This window comes from Neovison vison, chromosome 11, assembly GCF_020171115.1.
Source record: "Neovison vison isolate M4711 chromosome 11, ASM_NN_V1, whole genome shotgun sequence".
NCBI classification, from domain to species: Eukaryota; Metazoa; Chordata; class Mammalia; order Carnivora; family Mustelidae; genus Neogale; species Neogale vison.
Genome location: NC_058101.1, coordinates 108,326 through 126,014, shown reverse-complemented (window position 1 = coordinate 126,014; position 17,689 = coordinate 108,326). Strand labels below are relative to the sequence as shown.

The 17,689-nt window shown below is 43.8% G+C and overlaps 1 protein-coding gene across 2 annotated transcripts in view; it reads left to right on the top strand.

Annotated features, from left to right (window-relative positions):
- GPAT3 (glycerol-3-phosphate acyltransferase 3) overlaps nucleotides 1–17,689 on the top strand; it is a 59,088-nt gene that overhangs the window by 4,394 nt on the left and 37,005 nt on the right. For both annotated transcript variants that reach the window (XM_044268214.1, XM_044268213.1), the window contains exon 2: nucleotides 3,413–3,479. In XM_044268214.1, the coding sequence (XP_044124149.1) occupies nucleotides 3,413–3,479 (67 nt within the window). The remainder of the gene's footprint in view (nucleotides 1–3,412; nucleotides 3,480–17,689) is intronic.

Below are 17,689 nucleotides of genomic sequence, written 5' to 3'. Positions count from 1 at the left end.
CCTACTTAAAAAACAAATAAATGAATACATGAATAAAAAGGAAGTTACCTTAAAATCATACCTAACACTTTCTGTGTGTGAATTAGAGACAGCTGCTTTTTGCTTCCCAAGAGGATTTTTATTTCTTTTCTTTTTTTATTTTTTAAAGATTTTATTTATTTATTTGACAGAGAGATCACAAGTAGGCAGAGAGGGAAGCAGGCTCCCCGCTGAGCAGAGAGCCCGATGCGGGGCTCGATCCCAGAACCCCGAGATCATGACCTGAGCCGAAGGCAGAGGCTTAACCCACTGAGCCCCCAGACGCCCCCAAGAGGATTCTTAAAGTAAAGTAGAGTGAGAACCCAATGGGAAGTATCTCTCAACTTTTCTTTTTGGGGGTGGGTGGGAAGTAAGATGGGAGCAACAGTGGGAGCAACAGTGGGAGCAACAGTGGGAGTAACAATGGGAGCAACAGTGGGAGCAACAGGGGGAGCAACAGGGGGAGTAACAGTGGGAGCAACAGGGGGAGTAACAGGGGGAGCAACAGTGGGAGCAACAGTGGGAGCAACAGGGGGAGCAACAGTGGGAGCAACAGGGGGAGTAACAGTGGGAGCAACAGGGGGAGTAACAGGGGGAGCAACAGTGGGAGCAACAGTGGGAGTAACAGTGGGAGTAACAATGGGAGTAACAATGGGATCGTTAAAAGCCATCGTGCTACTTCAGGATCTTCTTGTGGACAGAATTGCATTTTTCATGTTTCCTGGAGGCAGATGTTTTCTGAGATAACCTCTAGAAGAAGCTTAGAACTTCTGAAGAGATATCCCCCATCTCTCTCTCTGGGCTACCTGGTCAGTTGGCATGGTAGGAGCGACAGAGTTGTTTATTGGAAGATGCACTGGCGGTCTGCAAAAAAGTGATCATTTTGGAAGTTAAATAAACTGTAAGGTGTGAAGAGGGAGGAGGAAGCCAACATTTTCCACTTTGTGTGGCAGTCATTGGACAGATCACCTTCTTTAATCTTTTATCTTGGTACTGTCGCTGGTTTAGGGATGATGAAACCAAGGTCCCAAGACGTGAAAACTCTCCCCTCTGAGATGAGCCCGGCCTGGGAGTGCAGAGCCAGAACTCGCTCGCAGTGTCCAGCTGCAAGCCTGGTGCTTTCCACCTTCCCTGGGGAGTAAGCCCACGAGAAAGTGGTTCTCTACCACACATTTCCTTTGGCTTAAGTGACTTCTCCTCCAACCTGAAACTTTGCTAGTCTTGGACACTGTAACTGCATTTTGTAGGACAGACCTTGGAGCTACCGACGGAGGAGCAGGTGTGCCTTCTGACGCTTGCATGGGTCACAGAGCGTGGAGCCCTGTAGCACATCACACTGTAGGATGCACCCTTGTATTAGTCCGCCAGGGCCGCCATCACAAAATACCACAGATTGCGTGCCTTAGACAATGGAAATTTATTTTCTCACAGTTCTGGAGGCTGGAAGTCCCAGATGAAGGTGTGGGCAGGTTTGGTTTCTTCTGGGACCTCTTTCTTCTGCTTGCAGCTGCCTTCACACGATCTTTCCTCTCTGCGTGCAAATCCCTGGTGCTTCTGTTTGTTAAATTTCCTCTTCTTAGAAGGACATCGTGTTAGCTTAGGGCACATCCTAAAGGCCTCATTTTAACTTTGTCACCTTTTAAAAAAGGCCTTGTTTCCAAATGCAGTCACACTCTGAGGACTGGGAAGGTAGGGTTTCCGTGTTGAATTTTCGGAATTTGCATTTCTGAATTTTGGGAGGAGACACAATTCAGCCCATAACAGCCTCAAAATATCAGTTTTTTCCATCACTTGAGCATGGAATAATTGTCCTAATCTAACGTCATTGCTGCTTATATAAAAAATAAAATCGCCTGGCCGCAAGAAAAAAAGTGAGCTCCAAGATAACAAATGTTTGGTTATGACACAATTTTATTTTAATTCTGTCTTTGGTCTAATTATAAATGACAATAGGTACTAAAAGCTTTAAAGTGAAAAACTATGGAAATAAACCTTCACGAGAGGAGAGGAGATGAGAGGTATATCTAGAATTTGAGAACTCCTGCATTCAATCACCAAAGAAGGAAAAAGGCTCGATCGGATTAAGATTGAGTCTTATTATCATTTGTGACTTGCCACTTGAAGCCAGGAAGATTACGTGTCTATTTATAGGCGGTTCTCTAAGCGCAAATAGCATGTTCCTACTTGGCTCTTTGGGATGTTGTGCGGGGTCCTGATGTACTCAGGTCATGCCCTTCCCCTTGACCTCCAGGTATATGTTTTAGGTTATTTAGTCCTTGTCCTTCATCGTCTTATTTATTTGCATTTTAAAAAATCTGTTTAATTCCTTGTGAGTCTAGCAATACCTGTTTTTTGGCCACTATATTTTTGAAAAATTCTTTTTGCTCCTTCAAGGGCACTGAAGTCCTACTTATAATGATCACAATTTCCCACTTCCTCTCCAATCACTCAGTTTAGACAATGTTAGCTTCTGGAATGGTAATCATCGACATATTTTAATAATTTTAACCATTCCTTTTCTAAACTGGAAAAATAGCCATTGGCATTTTCTGGGATGCTATCAACAAAGTTCACTTGTGGTCTCTGAACACTGATGTTCATTGTGATAATTTTGGAAATGCATAGGAAAAGTATAAAGGAGAAAATAACAAATCACATCTTGGTCTATTTCTTTATATTCCTGTGTACACTGAAAACAAAAATGGGATTTTTCCTGTTCTTAAGTTCTTGCAAACCTGTGGTTCCACATAATCATAACATTTCCCTGTGCGTCTCAATAGGGGCAAGTGACCAGGTGATTGGGTGATGTCTTTGCCGTTTCCCCACTTCCTTTCCAGTTCCCCAAGTGTGGACAGCCCCCTTCCGCAAGCAGATTGCTGATGCAGGCAGTCAGGTCTCTCTGAGTGTGTCTAGCCCCGGGATGCCTTATTTGTTATGAAAACAAGTTATTCTTCGGCTCCTGTGTTTAGTAGGTATTCACGAGGGGGAGCGTTCATCTCCTTCGAGCCTTATGGTAACCCTGAGGAATAGGAACTATTGTCCTCATTTTACAGATGAGGAAACTGAGGCCTAGAAGGATTAAGTACCTTGAACTCAGACTTGATGCCATAACCTGTGCTTTCACGGAGTCCTTGATGGGGGTCCCAGGTGTGTGAGGGGTTTCAATAGGGTAAACATGATCTTGTGCTCATTTGATTAGAGCATAATCAGTGATGAATATAAGGCTGTGCTTGAGCCTCCGATTACCGCTACCTCAGAGGTTTACAAGGGCGTCTGTAATTCAGAGAGTGCCGGGCTAACCGTTTAATTCCATTTGTGTGTAAGTAAGGTTCGAGTATCTTACCTTGTGTCTATGGACCCGTTTACACTAACAACACTACTTGTTTTTAAACAGTGGGCCACAATCCGAATTGAAAAAGGAGTCCCTAAGGAGTCGGGTCTTAAAAGCTCAGCTTCTGTCGGTAAGTCTTCTTTTTCATTTATGATGGTTAATGCATCCAGACTGGATAAATTTACATCTACCCAGTTTGAACTTGGCATATGCAGAAAGCAGTGAATTCTATAGGCCTTGGACCACTCATACTTTTGTTCTTTATGCAAAAGAGCCACTGGCTAAGTTTTGAATGAGTTTTCACTGTGTAGGAGGTAATAGTGTGCTAGTTCATCTTTGTGTTCTTATAGGGCATTTCTAAAGGTATACATTTAAAGGTAATTTTTAAAGATGTAGTTAATGATTTAAGAAAATAATGCTAATTAGACTATCTTAGAGTCACACTTATTTTTGAGGTTTTATTAGTACCTTATTCTAACTTGTTCTCAAAAATGTTCCTCAGGGTAACCCTTTCCTTCTAAAGGCTGATTGGTAATATGTGAAAAAAATAATTACTCCACCACATGTGACACCTTGCTTTTAGAAAGTAACATTACAGAGTAATGTGGTAACATAGTTATTATACATTACATAATAACAAGGGCTCAGAAAAGTCCTCCAGTAAAGACCCTGGTCAATTTTTTTGAAAAGTGAATTAAGTCACTGAACTCTCTAGTGCTTGTGCCTTTTAGTATTTTGCTGTTGTTCCAATAAACTCTTACTGAGGGTAAGAATTTCAAGAATTGTTTAAGACAGGGGTTCATAGGAAAGTAGAATTCTATGGAAGGGATGACTATGAAATTAGGAATAAATAAGTCATTTGATTCAATTAAAAGACTAAGCCTTTACGTGTTTTTCAAAAATAATGTAGGAACAGTTTTGTGCCCATCTGATTTAAGATTAAAGAAAATCACAAGGTCAGACACTTCACTAGGAGGAATTTGTCTTCCAGAGGCTTGTCTGAGAGGAACTGTAGAAACTGTGTTATACCACCCTGCATTTTGGAAACAAAGTATTTGAATGAAAACATCTGCTCATTTTGTGTAATTGGATTGTTACGTTCAAAGGATTGAAACAACTAGTAGATCTTTCTGGTGTTAACTTTAACACCAGGTATTATCACTGGGAACATTTTACCAAGATTGGGGATTTCTGGCTACGCACATTCCTTTTGTTGTCAGATAACTTCTCTTGGACATAGCAGATCTACTAATATTTAATTTTTCCAGGTACATTTTTAAATGTGTCTCCTTATGATTAAGGAGACAACGAACTTTATTGCTTGTTTTCTGTTGTACTTGGTGAGATTTGGGGTGTCACTGATCTTGAGTGAAATTCTGTGGAGCCCTATAGATTGGGGTGGTGGTGCACATCTTGGCTGTGAATTAATGCACAAGGCGTTTCAATTTGGTAGGCTAAGAGGATTAAAAATCAGTTGGTGAGGGTGTCCTTAGTATTAGCTTAGATTTTTTAGCCTGTACTGAAATGAATAGTGTCACTTGTTGGATTCCTTCCTTTTTTTGTTTTTTGCCATGCATCTGTCTTTTCTATGATACCTCCAGAAAAGAGTGCAAGTGAACAAGAGGAGAAAATATAAATCATAATGGCTTAGAGTAAGGCTGAAGTCTCCTAAATTTATCTTCTTTTATTCAGAGTAGTTGTCCCTTTTAGCCATGAAATAGGCAATGACTATTGGCGTTACTGAGCATTTGCTACCTGTGAGTTTGATGAGCCCCGCAGACCACTAAGCTACGCCTCCTGTGGGGAGACAGGCATCCGACAGGTCACGGCGATGCACGCCCAGGTAGGCCATAAGCGAAGGACTGCGTGCGATCTGCTTCAGTCTCAGACAGGCTGCCCTCATCTCTGTGGACCCTCAGCCCTACCTGGTGTGCGCCTCTGCTCCCATCCTGGTTTCCATCCTGCCGGGCAGGCTTGTCCCAGGTTGTGTGCCCTGTTGGTGCACCTGCTGTCTGTAGTCCACAGGCAGGGAGCGACTTCTTCCCCGACAGACGGGCCGCGGCCGAAGAAACACACGAGCGTGCCGGGTGCCGCAGTCTTCTGCCTCCAGAGCCTCGTGTCTCTGTGCGGCTGCGGGCAAGAACCCCAGTCGGTGCCCCGGGAGAGCAGGTGCCATCTGGAGCTGCTCCCGAGCCGGCGAGAGGTTCAGAAGCGGAGAGGGAGAAATTGGCTAAACAGGGAAAACAGTTGTGTTCATTTCTGCACCAAAAATTTCTTCGGCCACTCTTGTATCTGAAGGAGTTTTGGAAACACTTTTTGAGTCCCTCTCTCTGCAGTTAAACCCCTCTTGGGTTCTATTTCTTTTGTGCTTTTATTCACAAGCCAGAGGAAAGCTGAACCGAGGGAAACACTGTCTTTGTGGCTGAAGCGCTGTCTCCTGTCTTCAGCCATCGGCTGCGGAGCCCCTGCTTTACCAAGCGAGCTTCAGACAGGGTCACGAGCAAGGTCTCTTCTAGAAGCCCTGTTATTGCACCTTCTTCCAGTTTTAAGGATGTTTCCTCATTGTTACTGCAACATTGAAGATACATCTTTCTTCCCCTCTTTAAGGAACCGTGTTCTGAGCACTCCGTGTCAGTGCAGAACGTAGTTACCCTCTACCCTCATTTGTTTTGCCGATGGGCCTCGCCGCTCCAGCCTTGGGACAGGCACATCTGTTAGACTCGGGAACATGGTGGATTGAGATTTTACCAACTTTCATCTTACTCTGTTGTAAATCGTGCAAGGGACCATGGACTGTTAAGAGCCACCGCCTCATCCTTGGGTACCTGACTGATCTCAAGGATTGATTGTGCAATGGACTTCAGTAACTCAGGGTTAGGGTCGTGCTTATAATGAATGTAATTCACTATGCCATTTTCAGAACTGGAGACTAATTCCACTATAAATTGCATTATAATACTAGGACATGTTGAATGCTTACCGACCAAAAGTTAACAGGCAGGAAGAAAGGCTTGAGTTTGCCCTTGTCGTGGTGGTGTCACAGACAATACAGATAAAGAGAGGCCATGGCTCGGGTATGTAGGCACTGTCCTCTACAACGTGCCCTTGGTTTGCATGGGAAGTGCCTCCTCAGGTTCCCCCCCTTTGCCCCCACCTGCAGGCACCACCTGCAGGGATTTGGGGTCACATGGCCTATTGTTAATGAAATTCCCTACTAAATTTCTCTCCTGCCCTGTGTCCTGTCCCGATCTCTTCCTCCACCCCCCGACCCCCACCACACACACAAAGGGCAAAATGCTGTGCTGAAACTTTGGATGTTATATCTATTCAGAGAGAATTCAGGTTGCCTAACATTTTGCTCTGATTTTACTTTTGGAATTCTTTCTGTGAGACTTGATTAACCATGTTGATTCTGGTGTAACATTGGTTGCATCAATACTGAATCTCTTTCATTTGCAGAAAATAGGGATAATATTTTGTGACAGAAATTTGAGTATCATTTTCAATACTCATTTTGTTTTGGGTAGGCTGTTTTTTTTTTTTTTTTTTAAGATTTTATTTATTTATTTGGGAGAGAGAGAGCGTGTGTGTGAGAGGGAGAGGGGGTAGGGAGGAGGCAAGGGAGAGGGAAAAGCAGATTCCCCACTGAGCAAGGAGCCCAAAGTGGGGCTCTATCCCAGGACCCCAGGATAATGACCTGAGCTGAAGGTAGCTGCTTAACCCACTGAGCCCCCCAGGTGCTCCGCTGGGCAGCTGGTTGGTGGGAATGGGGTGGGGGTTGATAGTCTGTTTAAATCACTTAAGTTGATTTAGTAGGATCGTCTTGATGCAAACTCCCTGAATACAAGTCAGTATCTGCTGTCCTCACAGATGTGTGGTATAGTGCATTTAATGGCGTTATTTTGCTGATAAAAGCCTGGAACTTGTCTAACTACTTGTAGAGAGAAAAATAATCTAGTTATAGGATATGGAAGGATTATAGAGTGAGATTTTCCTTATCACTGCCAAATGTCTATCTGCTTTTATTAGTCTGCCTCTGTTCACAATTCGTGTGCCTAATGGTGGTAGCGATGGTGATGAAAATTGTCAAACACACACAAAACCAGAGGAATAGTATAATGAGCCTGATACAGGTAATATTTGTCAAGATTTTGCCACACTTGATTCACCTGTGCCTTCTTATTTTTTGCTAAAATAGTCAATGCAATATAAGATTTCATATCTTTTCATGCATTTTAAAAAGATTTTGAAAAATAGCCACAGCACTACTAGGTTAAGTCAAACTTAACTTTTTAATATCATCTAATACACAGTCCATATATAAATCCCCCTAACAGTTTAAACATGTTTTTATAATTGATTTATTTGAACCTAGATTCAGTCATGGTCTACAGATACATTTATTTATTTATTGATACTGCTCTACTGGACATAAGGAGTATGTTCCTTCCAGGAACAAAAATTACTTAATAGCAGGCGAGTCTGAGAAAATTCTCTAGCATAACGTACATTTTTATCCTCACCGCTTAATACAGCTCTCTCAAGACCAAGTTTCGATCGTTTTGCAGTCATTCATTTGTAACCCACAGGATTAGTCATCTCTGTTTCTTTTCTTTCTTTTTTTTTTTTTTTTTGAGATTTTATTTATTTATTTGACAGAGAGAGATCACAAGCAGGCAGAGCGAGGTGGGGGTGGGGAAGCAGGCTTCCTGCTGAGCAGAGAGCCCGACTCAGGGCTCTATCCCAGGACCCTGGGATCATGACCAAAGGCAGAGGCTTTGACCCACTGAGCCACCCAGGTGCCCCAGTCATCTGCATTTCTAAGTGCAATATTCCATGATATTTGTTACATGAAATTTATGACATGAAATTTTCATATTCCATGAAATTTCGTTGACAGCCCCTTACTTCCACTTCTCCTAAGATCTCAAACCGAGCCACATGCTCAGCATGTATGTGTAAGGAAACTCGCTACAAGTGGATACAAATAGGGAAAATGTGGGGACAGGGGCACCTGGGTGGCTCAGTTGTTAAGCATCTGCCTTCAGCTCAGGTCATGATCCCAGGGTCCTGGGATGGAGCCCCAATTTGTGCTCCCTGCTCAGGGGAAAGCCTGCTCCTCCCTCTCCCCTTGCTTGTGTTCCCTCTCTCGCTGTGTCTCTGTCAAATAAATAAATAAAAATCTTAAAAAAGAAACTTTGTCTTGCAGAGAGCTATATTAAAATAAAAAAAAAGAAAAGAAAATGTGGGGACAATGCAGTCACTCACCAGGAGGACAACCAGCACGTGAGCGTTAGCGGGATTTACACGAAGAGAACAAAGTACACAGTTTTTAATGTTGTACGAAAAGAAAATGTGTAGTGTAAAAAGCATTTAAAATTACTACTATAAACATATTATGGAATTATGTAGATATATGTAAATAAGTGTAAAATAAATGTGAAAGTGGTAGGTACCACAGATTAGTGGTTATTTTCTAGGCGGGAAGAGAAAGAATGGGGAGATGGGCTTTAACTTGTCCAGTTTTTTTCTTTAGAGAATATCTGAAGCAAATATGACAATGGGTATCTTTTTCTTTGTTGTTGAGCTTCTATTTTTTTGGTTAAACTTATACTTCAAGCATAAAGATTAAAAAAACACAACTAAATAAAGGATCAAGAATTGCTTAGCTAGAGTCTTCAGTCGGAGGCATAGAACTAGTTTTATATGAATAGAAAGTAAATATTTGTCTCAAGGGTGTGGTTGATGGTTACCTGCTCAGAAACACGACTGACCAGTGCCTGCAATTGAAACTCAAAATTATGGAACAAAAGTTGTTACTCAAAGCACATTATCTCTTAGAGATGGGATTTTCATCCTCCGGACTACTGACATTTTGGGTTGAATGACAAAGGGTCATTATGCATTGAGAGGGGACTTATGCATGGTCAGATGTCCCTCTAGATCATAGTGGCAAACTCCTAATAAGACAGCCAGCAGAGTCTCCACGCATTGCCAGATGTCCCCTGGGGGCAAAATCCTTTTTCTTCCCCTAACTTCTGTCCACTCCTTTGGAGCCACTGCTCTCTGAGAATAATGTGTTCATCTCTTGGTATCCAATATTGTCACCATAATTTTCTTAGTTTTCTAATAAATAGGCCCTTGAAGGAGCAGAGCTTGATTTCCAGTCTTTGGTGGCTGGTGTGGGGAAGGATGGCATGGGACGTGAGGCTTGTGAACAACAGGGTTAGCAGACAGCACGGGATGGCGGGGAGAAGGCTGTTCTTGAAGGAAAAGTAGAAGTGAGACAAAAGTTCTTCCTTCAAACTTTGCCTCATAATCTGATGAAAATCTACTGTTTTGGAGGGAGATTTACTTTAGACTGGATCGGAGACTTGTGTATAACTGTGTACTCTAACCTCTGAAAGGAGATGACTTAGCATTTAATTCTGGCCACAGTGAGTGAGCAGGAAGGAGTGGTTCTGGCAGGAAAGAAGGTAAAAGGTCACGTCACTTGGACATGATTACTTTGATTAAACAAGACTAATCTAGACTAATGGTCTTCATTGCATTGTGAAGAAGCCCTAAATCACAGAAAGGAAGTCTCCCATGTTAAGAAACAGCCACGAAACTCATCAAATATCCCATTATTTTTCAAATCATTTTTCTTATCACGTCGCAGTGACAAAGTAGGTGCTATGCCTTGTGCCTAACCCTGTTTGCTATGAAATTAGTTTTGCTTTTAAATATAAGTGGTAAGGGGCATCTGGGTGGCTCAGTCATTGGGCACCTGCCTTCGGCTCAGGTCGTGGTCTCAGGGTCCTGGGACCAAGCCCGGTGTCGGGCTCCCTGCTGGGTGGGAAGCTTGCTTCCTCCTCTCCCACTCCCCTTGCTGTGTTCCCTCTCTCGCTGTGTCTCTCTGTCAAATGAATAAATGAAATCTTTGAAAGTAAAGAAATAAATATAAGTGATAAAAGCAGGTGTTAGACAGTTCTGTCCCCAACACTATTGAGTTGTTGGGGATCTTGTTGGGGTTTAGTTCTCCTAGTCCTAGACTCCTCGGTAGATAAGGAGAGCCTGTGTCTCAGCATCGTGGAGGTGCAGGAAGCCAGATGAGAGTAGAGATTCAGGGATTCTCTGAGAGTGGGAAGACAACCGGGCCAGGGGACAGGAGAGTCAACTTGAGAGTACATTCTTTTTTAGGGAAGTTCTCTGCACCATTGGGAGGAGCAGACAGCTCACCAGCTACCATTGAAGCCAAAATCCAGCCTGCCATTTTAGAAGTGTTCCCCAGAGCAGTGTCCTCCCCTAACAGCCCTCTGGCCACCCGACCCTCAGAGAAAGCCCCAGTCAAAAGAACAAAACTTCTCCACTTTGTTTCTACCTTATGGACAAAAATCTATCAATATTAATGTCAATATTAATAACATAATCACCATTTATTAAACAGTGGCTGCATCATGCAAAATTATTTACATGAAAAAGGTTTTGTTAATTGTCACTTAGCTGATGAGGAAATGACAGGTGAAGAAGGTCAGTAACTTGCTTCAGATCCCATAAGGAGTAGAAAGCAGACTGAAAAGAAATCCCAGTCTGATTTATCTTTCCTATGCAAAATCAAAAATCAAAAAGTTGCCACCACTCCCTCCCAAAATTTTATCTTCCTTACCTGGTCCTCTAGTCAATCCTTCCGTCTCCGTTTTCCCTTTGAAGGCTGAAGTAACTCTTCCGCAAATGGGAACTCTCTGCTGAATGTTGGCTTTTGTCACATACTAGGGAACTCATAACGTTTAAATTTCAAATCATCAACAGAACTTTTAAAGAAATGAGTCTATTGAGAATATTTAGGATTATAATTTAAAAGGTACTCTACATCAATGCCAAACATTAAGGTTGACATTTTAATTGATTTGATGGCTCATTTGACAATGAAGTTTTACAGATGCTTCTCTGTTGTGGGATTTCTTGTTTAATCAAAGTAATCATGTCCAAGTCAACAAAGTTAGTGTGGGCTGTCAGCCAAGAAACGGGTCAGCAGTACAGTGGATGAGATGTCACAGAGTTCGTTGTTAGGGCTCCTGGGTGGCTCAGTCAGTCAAGCATCGGTTTTTGATTCAGGTCATGATCTCCGGGTCCTGGATCCATCTAGGAGCCCTGCATAAGGCTCCCTGCTCAGCGGGACCCTGCTTCACCCTCTCCGTCTGACCCTCCCCCCCAACTCATGTTCTCTCTCACTTGCTCTTCTCTCTCTCTCAAATAAATTTTAAAAAACCTGTAAAAAATAAAATGTTAGCTGTTGAAGTGAAACTCTGCCTGTTAATTCTGAATGCCTGTGAGTTTCTCCGCAGCGTTGACTGACCGCTGATTGCAATGTCATTCTTGCACTCTGTTTTTGCTTCAAAATAGATACAAACATACAGTTAATTTCATGATCAGTATTTATATCTGGGGTTAAAATCCTCTTCTTTTATGATCAACATTGCTTATTTTGTAAGTTTCTGGGGAACTTCCAGGGTATATAGTGATGAAAAAGGAATTGATTTTTCTTGTTTGCTTTTCTTAGGAGAACAAGTACACCTTCAGTATTTCTAGTCTTGATAACTGAGGGACATTAAAGAAAATTACTCAAAGTTTAAAGAGGGGCAAATTATTGTATTACAGATACATGAACCAAAGAAAACAGGAAAATTGTACGTACCTTATTTTAGTAAAGCTTCTTTTTTTTTTTTTTTTAGATTTTATTTATTTATTTGACAGAGAGAGATCACAAGTAGGCAGAGAGAGAGAGGAGGAAGCAGGCTCCCTGCTGAGCAGAGAGCCTGATGCGGAACTCGATCCCAGGACCCTGAGATCATGACCTGAGCCGAAGGCAGCGGCTTAACCCACTGAGCCACCCAGGCACCCCTTAGTAAAGCTTCTGATCGTACCCTCTTCTAAATAACGGGTCGACAAAACCACTCCATCTGTTGCCCCTCCCACAATCCTGGCAGACATCACTGGGTGGTGGGTCCTTGCCTCTGAACCGTGATGTAGCCTCCTTAACACACACCTGCTTTTCACTACCGACTGCTTTGGAGTTGGTCTTCCTGAGGAAACCTTGTCACCACTCGGGATCTGGAGAATAGAGTGTCTCACACCGTCTACCGAAGGGTCACTAGCTGAAGGAGGAGAATCTTTGGAGTAACTGGGTTTAGACGTAGATTTGGTTGTATTGTCTGGAGCTCTATTGACCCACATAACTGGAAGCACCGTATCATTGAATGCTCCTAGCTGGGGTTTAAGTAACCTAGGAAACAAAGTAGAATTTAAAGTAATCTCGATTGTTTTGGTAAATGAGCCATCAGAGAAGGGGTGACATTGAAAAGCCAGCTTCGGGGCGGGCGCCTGAGTGGCTCGGTCCATTAAGCGTCTGGGGTCTTGGGATTGAGCCCTGAGTCCGGCTCCCTGCTCAGCGGGGAGCCTGCTTCTCCCTCCCTCTCTGCCACTCCCCCTGCTTGTGCTCTCTCTCTCAAACAAATAAATAACATCTTTATTTAAAAAGAAGAAGAATGAAAAGCCAGCCTTGGTTACGTGGTAGGAAAAGGCTGCCACTTCAGGAGGCAGTTTTAGACTATCAGGCATGGGAAGCACTGAACCTAGAATGATGCTGCCCTCCGTGGCAGAACCAGCGCCGTGACCTTCCCCAAACTCCGCAGTGACGAGCCGCTGGCAACCACGGACCCTGGTCCCTGCGCGAGCAGTGCTCATGGGGTGTTTTCTGTGCACCCACGTCCGATGCTGAGCTCCGCTCTAGGCAGCCCTCGCCTCCTGACAGAGAGATCTCCCCAGGCGCCTCACATCCCCGTGACCTCCGGAAGCCAGCCGGTGCTGACGCATCGCGTGTCCCCAAAATAAGTGTCATTTTTTTTTTTTTAAAAGGTTCTTTTTTTTTTTTTTTTTTTTTAATTTATTTATTTGAGAGAGAGAGACAGTGAGAGAGCATGAGCGAGGAGAAGGTCAGAGAGCGAAGCAGACTCCCCATGGAGCTGGGAGCCCGATGTGGGACTCGATCCCGGGACTCCAGGATCACGCCCTGAGCCGAAGGCAGTCGTCCAACCAACTGCGCCACCCAGGCGTCCCCCAAAATAAGTGTCATTAACCCGAGGAAGAAAAATCCTAACTGCTGCATGGAAAGAGATCGTTTTGGGTGGGGGACTTCAGAGAGGGTGTTTTGGTGGATGTGTTAGTGTTGAACCGGCCACGTCAACGGGGCTTGGGCTTAACAGAGCTGACGGGACTTTCCAAACTCGGGGCGGGAGGAATAGCCTGTGTAGCAGAGGGAGTGAGTGTAGTCCGTGGACCGGAACAAACACAGAAACAGGTTGGCTAAGGGGGTGGCATTAGATATGACGGGCTCAGTGCAGAGTGGTTTCGCTGTGACGTCGAGGTACAGAGAATCCCAGGCTTACTGTTTCTGTTTCTGTGAAGAGGAAATTCTGAAGCCGGCGAAAGGTGACTGCAGCGGCCAACCAGACCTGTGAAGGCTGATGATGGAATTTGGGAAAAAACCCCAAAGGATGATTCCTATGACAGTAGGTCGATTAGCAGAAGAAAGAAGCCATCCCTCTTTCTCTCCGTAACCACAAAAGATGGGAAAGACTAGTATGCATGAAAGCAAAGTGCTTTATGTAAGAAAGAGCTTCTTAGCCAAAATGATCATGAAACTGGACACAGGCTACAAGGTAGATTTCACAGAAAAGTTTTATACATAGAATGCAGAGTTGAGAGTTTGAGGAAAGGCATGGATTAGGTAACAAAACTCTTCAGTTGTTAGCAGTGCCTTGTCATCTTTGTTGTGATAAATTCCATATACAAATTTTAACTTTTTCAGTTTTTAATCTGTCTTTTGGTCGTATTTCTCTCTGTAACCTTGGTGTCTGTTGTGGGCCACTGACTCCGTAAGCAGAGAAAGCAAGAAGGGTCTTCCTCAGTTCTTGACTCTGCAAGGAGCGGCACCCTTCAAGCCCTCTTCTCCTTTTCTCCTCTCTCTAGGAGGTTTTATAACGGCATTTCCCAATCTTCTGTGTTTTCTTGCTGAAGCTCTTGGTACAGCATAAGGTGTTTTTTTTTCTTAAGATTTTATGTATTTATTTGACAGAGAGACACAGCGAGAGAGGGAACACAAGCAGGGGAGTGGGGGAGGGAGAAGCAGGCTCCCGTTGAGCAGGGAGCCCGAAGTGGGACTCGATTCCAGGACCTTGGGATCATGACCTGAGCTCAAGGCAGATGCTTAACAGTTGAGCCACCCAGATGCCCCAGCACAGCGTAAGTTTTTGAGCGAAGAAGAAGTTGAGGGGCCAGGGTGCCAAAGTAGGCTTGGTACACAGAAGACTGGGGAAATGGGGGGTGTCTGTTGGGGATTGGCTCTTGGGGTCAGGGAAGGGAGAAAGCCTGTTGGGCCTGTGATTAGACAGAGTCCTTTTCTTGGGATGGAGTAGGAGGATGCTACAGTATGACATCTGGAACATGAATTAACCTGTCACATGAGTCGGTGGCCTAGTGATGCCTGCATTCCCTGGGGATGTGCAAAACCCTCAGGACCCTCTCTTGGTGTGAACCTCAGTGTTTTGAAAGCTCTCCTCTGTTCTTCCTTCACTAACCTCTAGGTCAGGTGCCTGGTTTTCCTGCTTCTCTCCTTCAGAGTTCTGTTTCCCTCAAAGCTTGGGCTGGCTAGGGAAGGACAATTTCCTGGAGTCCTATTTTGTTTTTTGAAGGTTCCTTAGAGAATAAAACCCGTAGACCCCTTATGGCTCCGGTACTTCTGGGGACACTGGTGAATAAAAGGAAAGCCTGGGGCGTAGTCTGCTTTTCTGTTAGGGCCGCAGAGCCTTCCACCCTGTCTTGCCTCGGTGTTTCTGGAATCGACAGGCCTTGCCTTTGTGCTTCTCTGGTGCTGTGTGCTGGGCCTGCACACGCCCCTTTCACTGGGCCATTCAATCTTGCTGACCGAAAGCCCCAGGATGTAGAGACACCAGACGAACTTTGGGGGTGGGATAATTTGGCCCCTTTACCTTTGAATATCTGGAAAAGTGCACTGCATGAGAGTCCAGCAACTCGGAGGAACGGTGACTTTGGCTTTATGGAAAGCCAGTGTGTGCGCACACTGAGTAACAGTCTTCCCGTGGTTCGAGAAAAAGCATTCTGATTTCCAGTGTCCCTTTGTGAACAGGGAAATTCTCGTGGCTTACACAGAGAGGAAATTGATCAGGAATTCCAGAGGCCATCCCTTTACGAAAAAAAAAAACAAGAAAGAAGGCGATTAAGACTGGACAGAGCGTACAGGCTTTGATCATGAGTGATTAGTCACATTCATCTGCTGTGTACGCTTTGTAGAGTGCTTCATGTCTTTGCAGAGAGTAAGAGTATTTTCCTTTATCCCAAGTGTGGTAGGTTTTTTGATTAAGTCGGTATCTGTTAGTGTATCATGCAGATACACACTTCCTTTTCCTGCCTCTTGCAATGATGTTGGTACAAATCTACTCAAATAAACGAACATCCTCATTTTCAATGACTCATATGTTCATGGCAGTGAGTTTATGTGCCAGTCCCCACGACTTCTCCATGATAGATCTCAAGTGTGCGATGCCGGCAGGCGTGACGAAATCCCTGCATGTGACGGTGTTCCGCCTCTGATGCTCAGATGACATTCTGTTCTCGCAGAGAAGCTTGTGTATCGGGGTATATATTCAGGGAGAGAAAGGCAGGCATTTCGTAATCAGCAAAAAGAACTAACATCCTTTTTCCTAAGGGAAGCCGTTGCCTTGCCATTCCACCCTTCCTGCTGCAGGATAAGCCACCCCTGTGTCCTTTAGCACAGGCTTGTTTTAGAAACGTAGAAATGACATTTCATAAGTTTGATGTAACTTGGTCTTTTTTTCTGTCTTTGCTTATAAACAGTTACGACATTGCCTGCATCATGTGATGACTGGAGTTGGTGTTTCCTGGGCTCAAAGAAAACACAAAAAGGGGAAAATGGGGTTCTGATGTGAAGAATTTTGAATGATTTTAGGGATGTGGTATCCAGTGGAAGAAGTTATAGCCAAAAGCAGGAGGGTAAGAGGGCCCAGAAAGCATTAGGGGCCCAAGGACCGCTTTAGTTTGGTTTGAGCTAGAAGGAGTGAAAATGAGTTGGAGGCAGGAGTTGAGATTGGATAGATATTTAGATTTAAGTCCTAGAAGGCCTTAAGTGCCAGGCTAAGAAGTTACTTCTTTAGGTGAGGGAATATCAAAGGTTTGGGAAGATGAATCTGGTTGCTTTGCGGAGGTGGGATTAGACAGGAAGAGGGAACTGGGGAAGAAGAGGCAGTGATTTTGTGAATGTGTTGTTGGATTCGGTTTGCTACTGTTTTGTCGGGGAATTTTGGCATCTCTGTTCAGGGATACTGACCTGTAGTTCTCTGTTTTTGTGGTGTCTTTATCGGGTTTTGGCATCCGGGTGATGCTGGCCTCGTAGGATGAATTCAGGAGGCTTCCTTCCCCTTCTATGTTTTGGAATAGTTGGAGAAGTCTAGATCTTAACTGTTCTTTAAATGTTTGGTAGACTTCACCCATGAAGCTGTCTGGTCCTGGACTTCTCTCTGTTGGGAGGTTTTTGAATACAACTCACTTTTATTGTTGGTAATCTGTTCCAGTGTTCTATTTCTTCCTGTTTCTATTTTGGTAGTTTATGTGTTTCTCTGAATTTATCCATTTTTTCTAGGTTGTTCTATTTGTTGGCATATACTTCTTCATAATACTCTCTTGCAATCTTTTCTATTTCTGTGGTGTCGGTTTTATTTTTCCTCTTTCATTCGTGATTTTATTTAAGCCCCTCCCCCCTTTAAAATATGAGTCTGGGTCGGTGTTTATCATGTTTATTTTTTAAAAAGATTTATTTACTTATTAGAGAAAGAGAGAGTGAGTGAGCAAGCAGGCAGAGGCAAGGGGAGAGATACCATGAGAGTATCTCAAGCAGATTCCTCGTCCAGTGCAGAGCTCATGAGCAAAGGGCTCCATCTCACGGCTGTGACCTGAGCTGAAATCAAGAGTTGGACACTTAACCGACGTAGCCACCTGGCGTCCCTCCGTGTCTGTCAGTTTTGTTGATGTTTTCAAAGAACTAGCTCCCAGTTTCCATGATTTGTTCTGTTTTTTGTTTGTTTGTTTGTTTTAGATTCCATTTTATTTCACTCAAATGAAACTAATCTTTATTCCTTCCTTCTGCTGGTTTTGAGTTTTGTTTGTTCTTTTTCTAGCTCCTTTAGCTGTAAGGTTAGGTTGTTTATTCGAGACTTTTCTTGCTGCTTGAGGTGAGCCTGTGCTGCTTGCTGTAAGCTTCCCTCT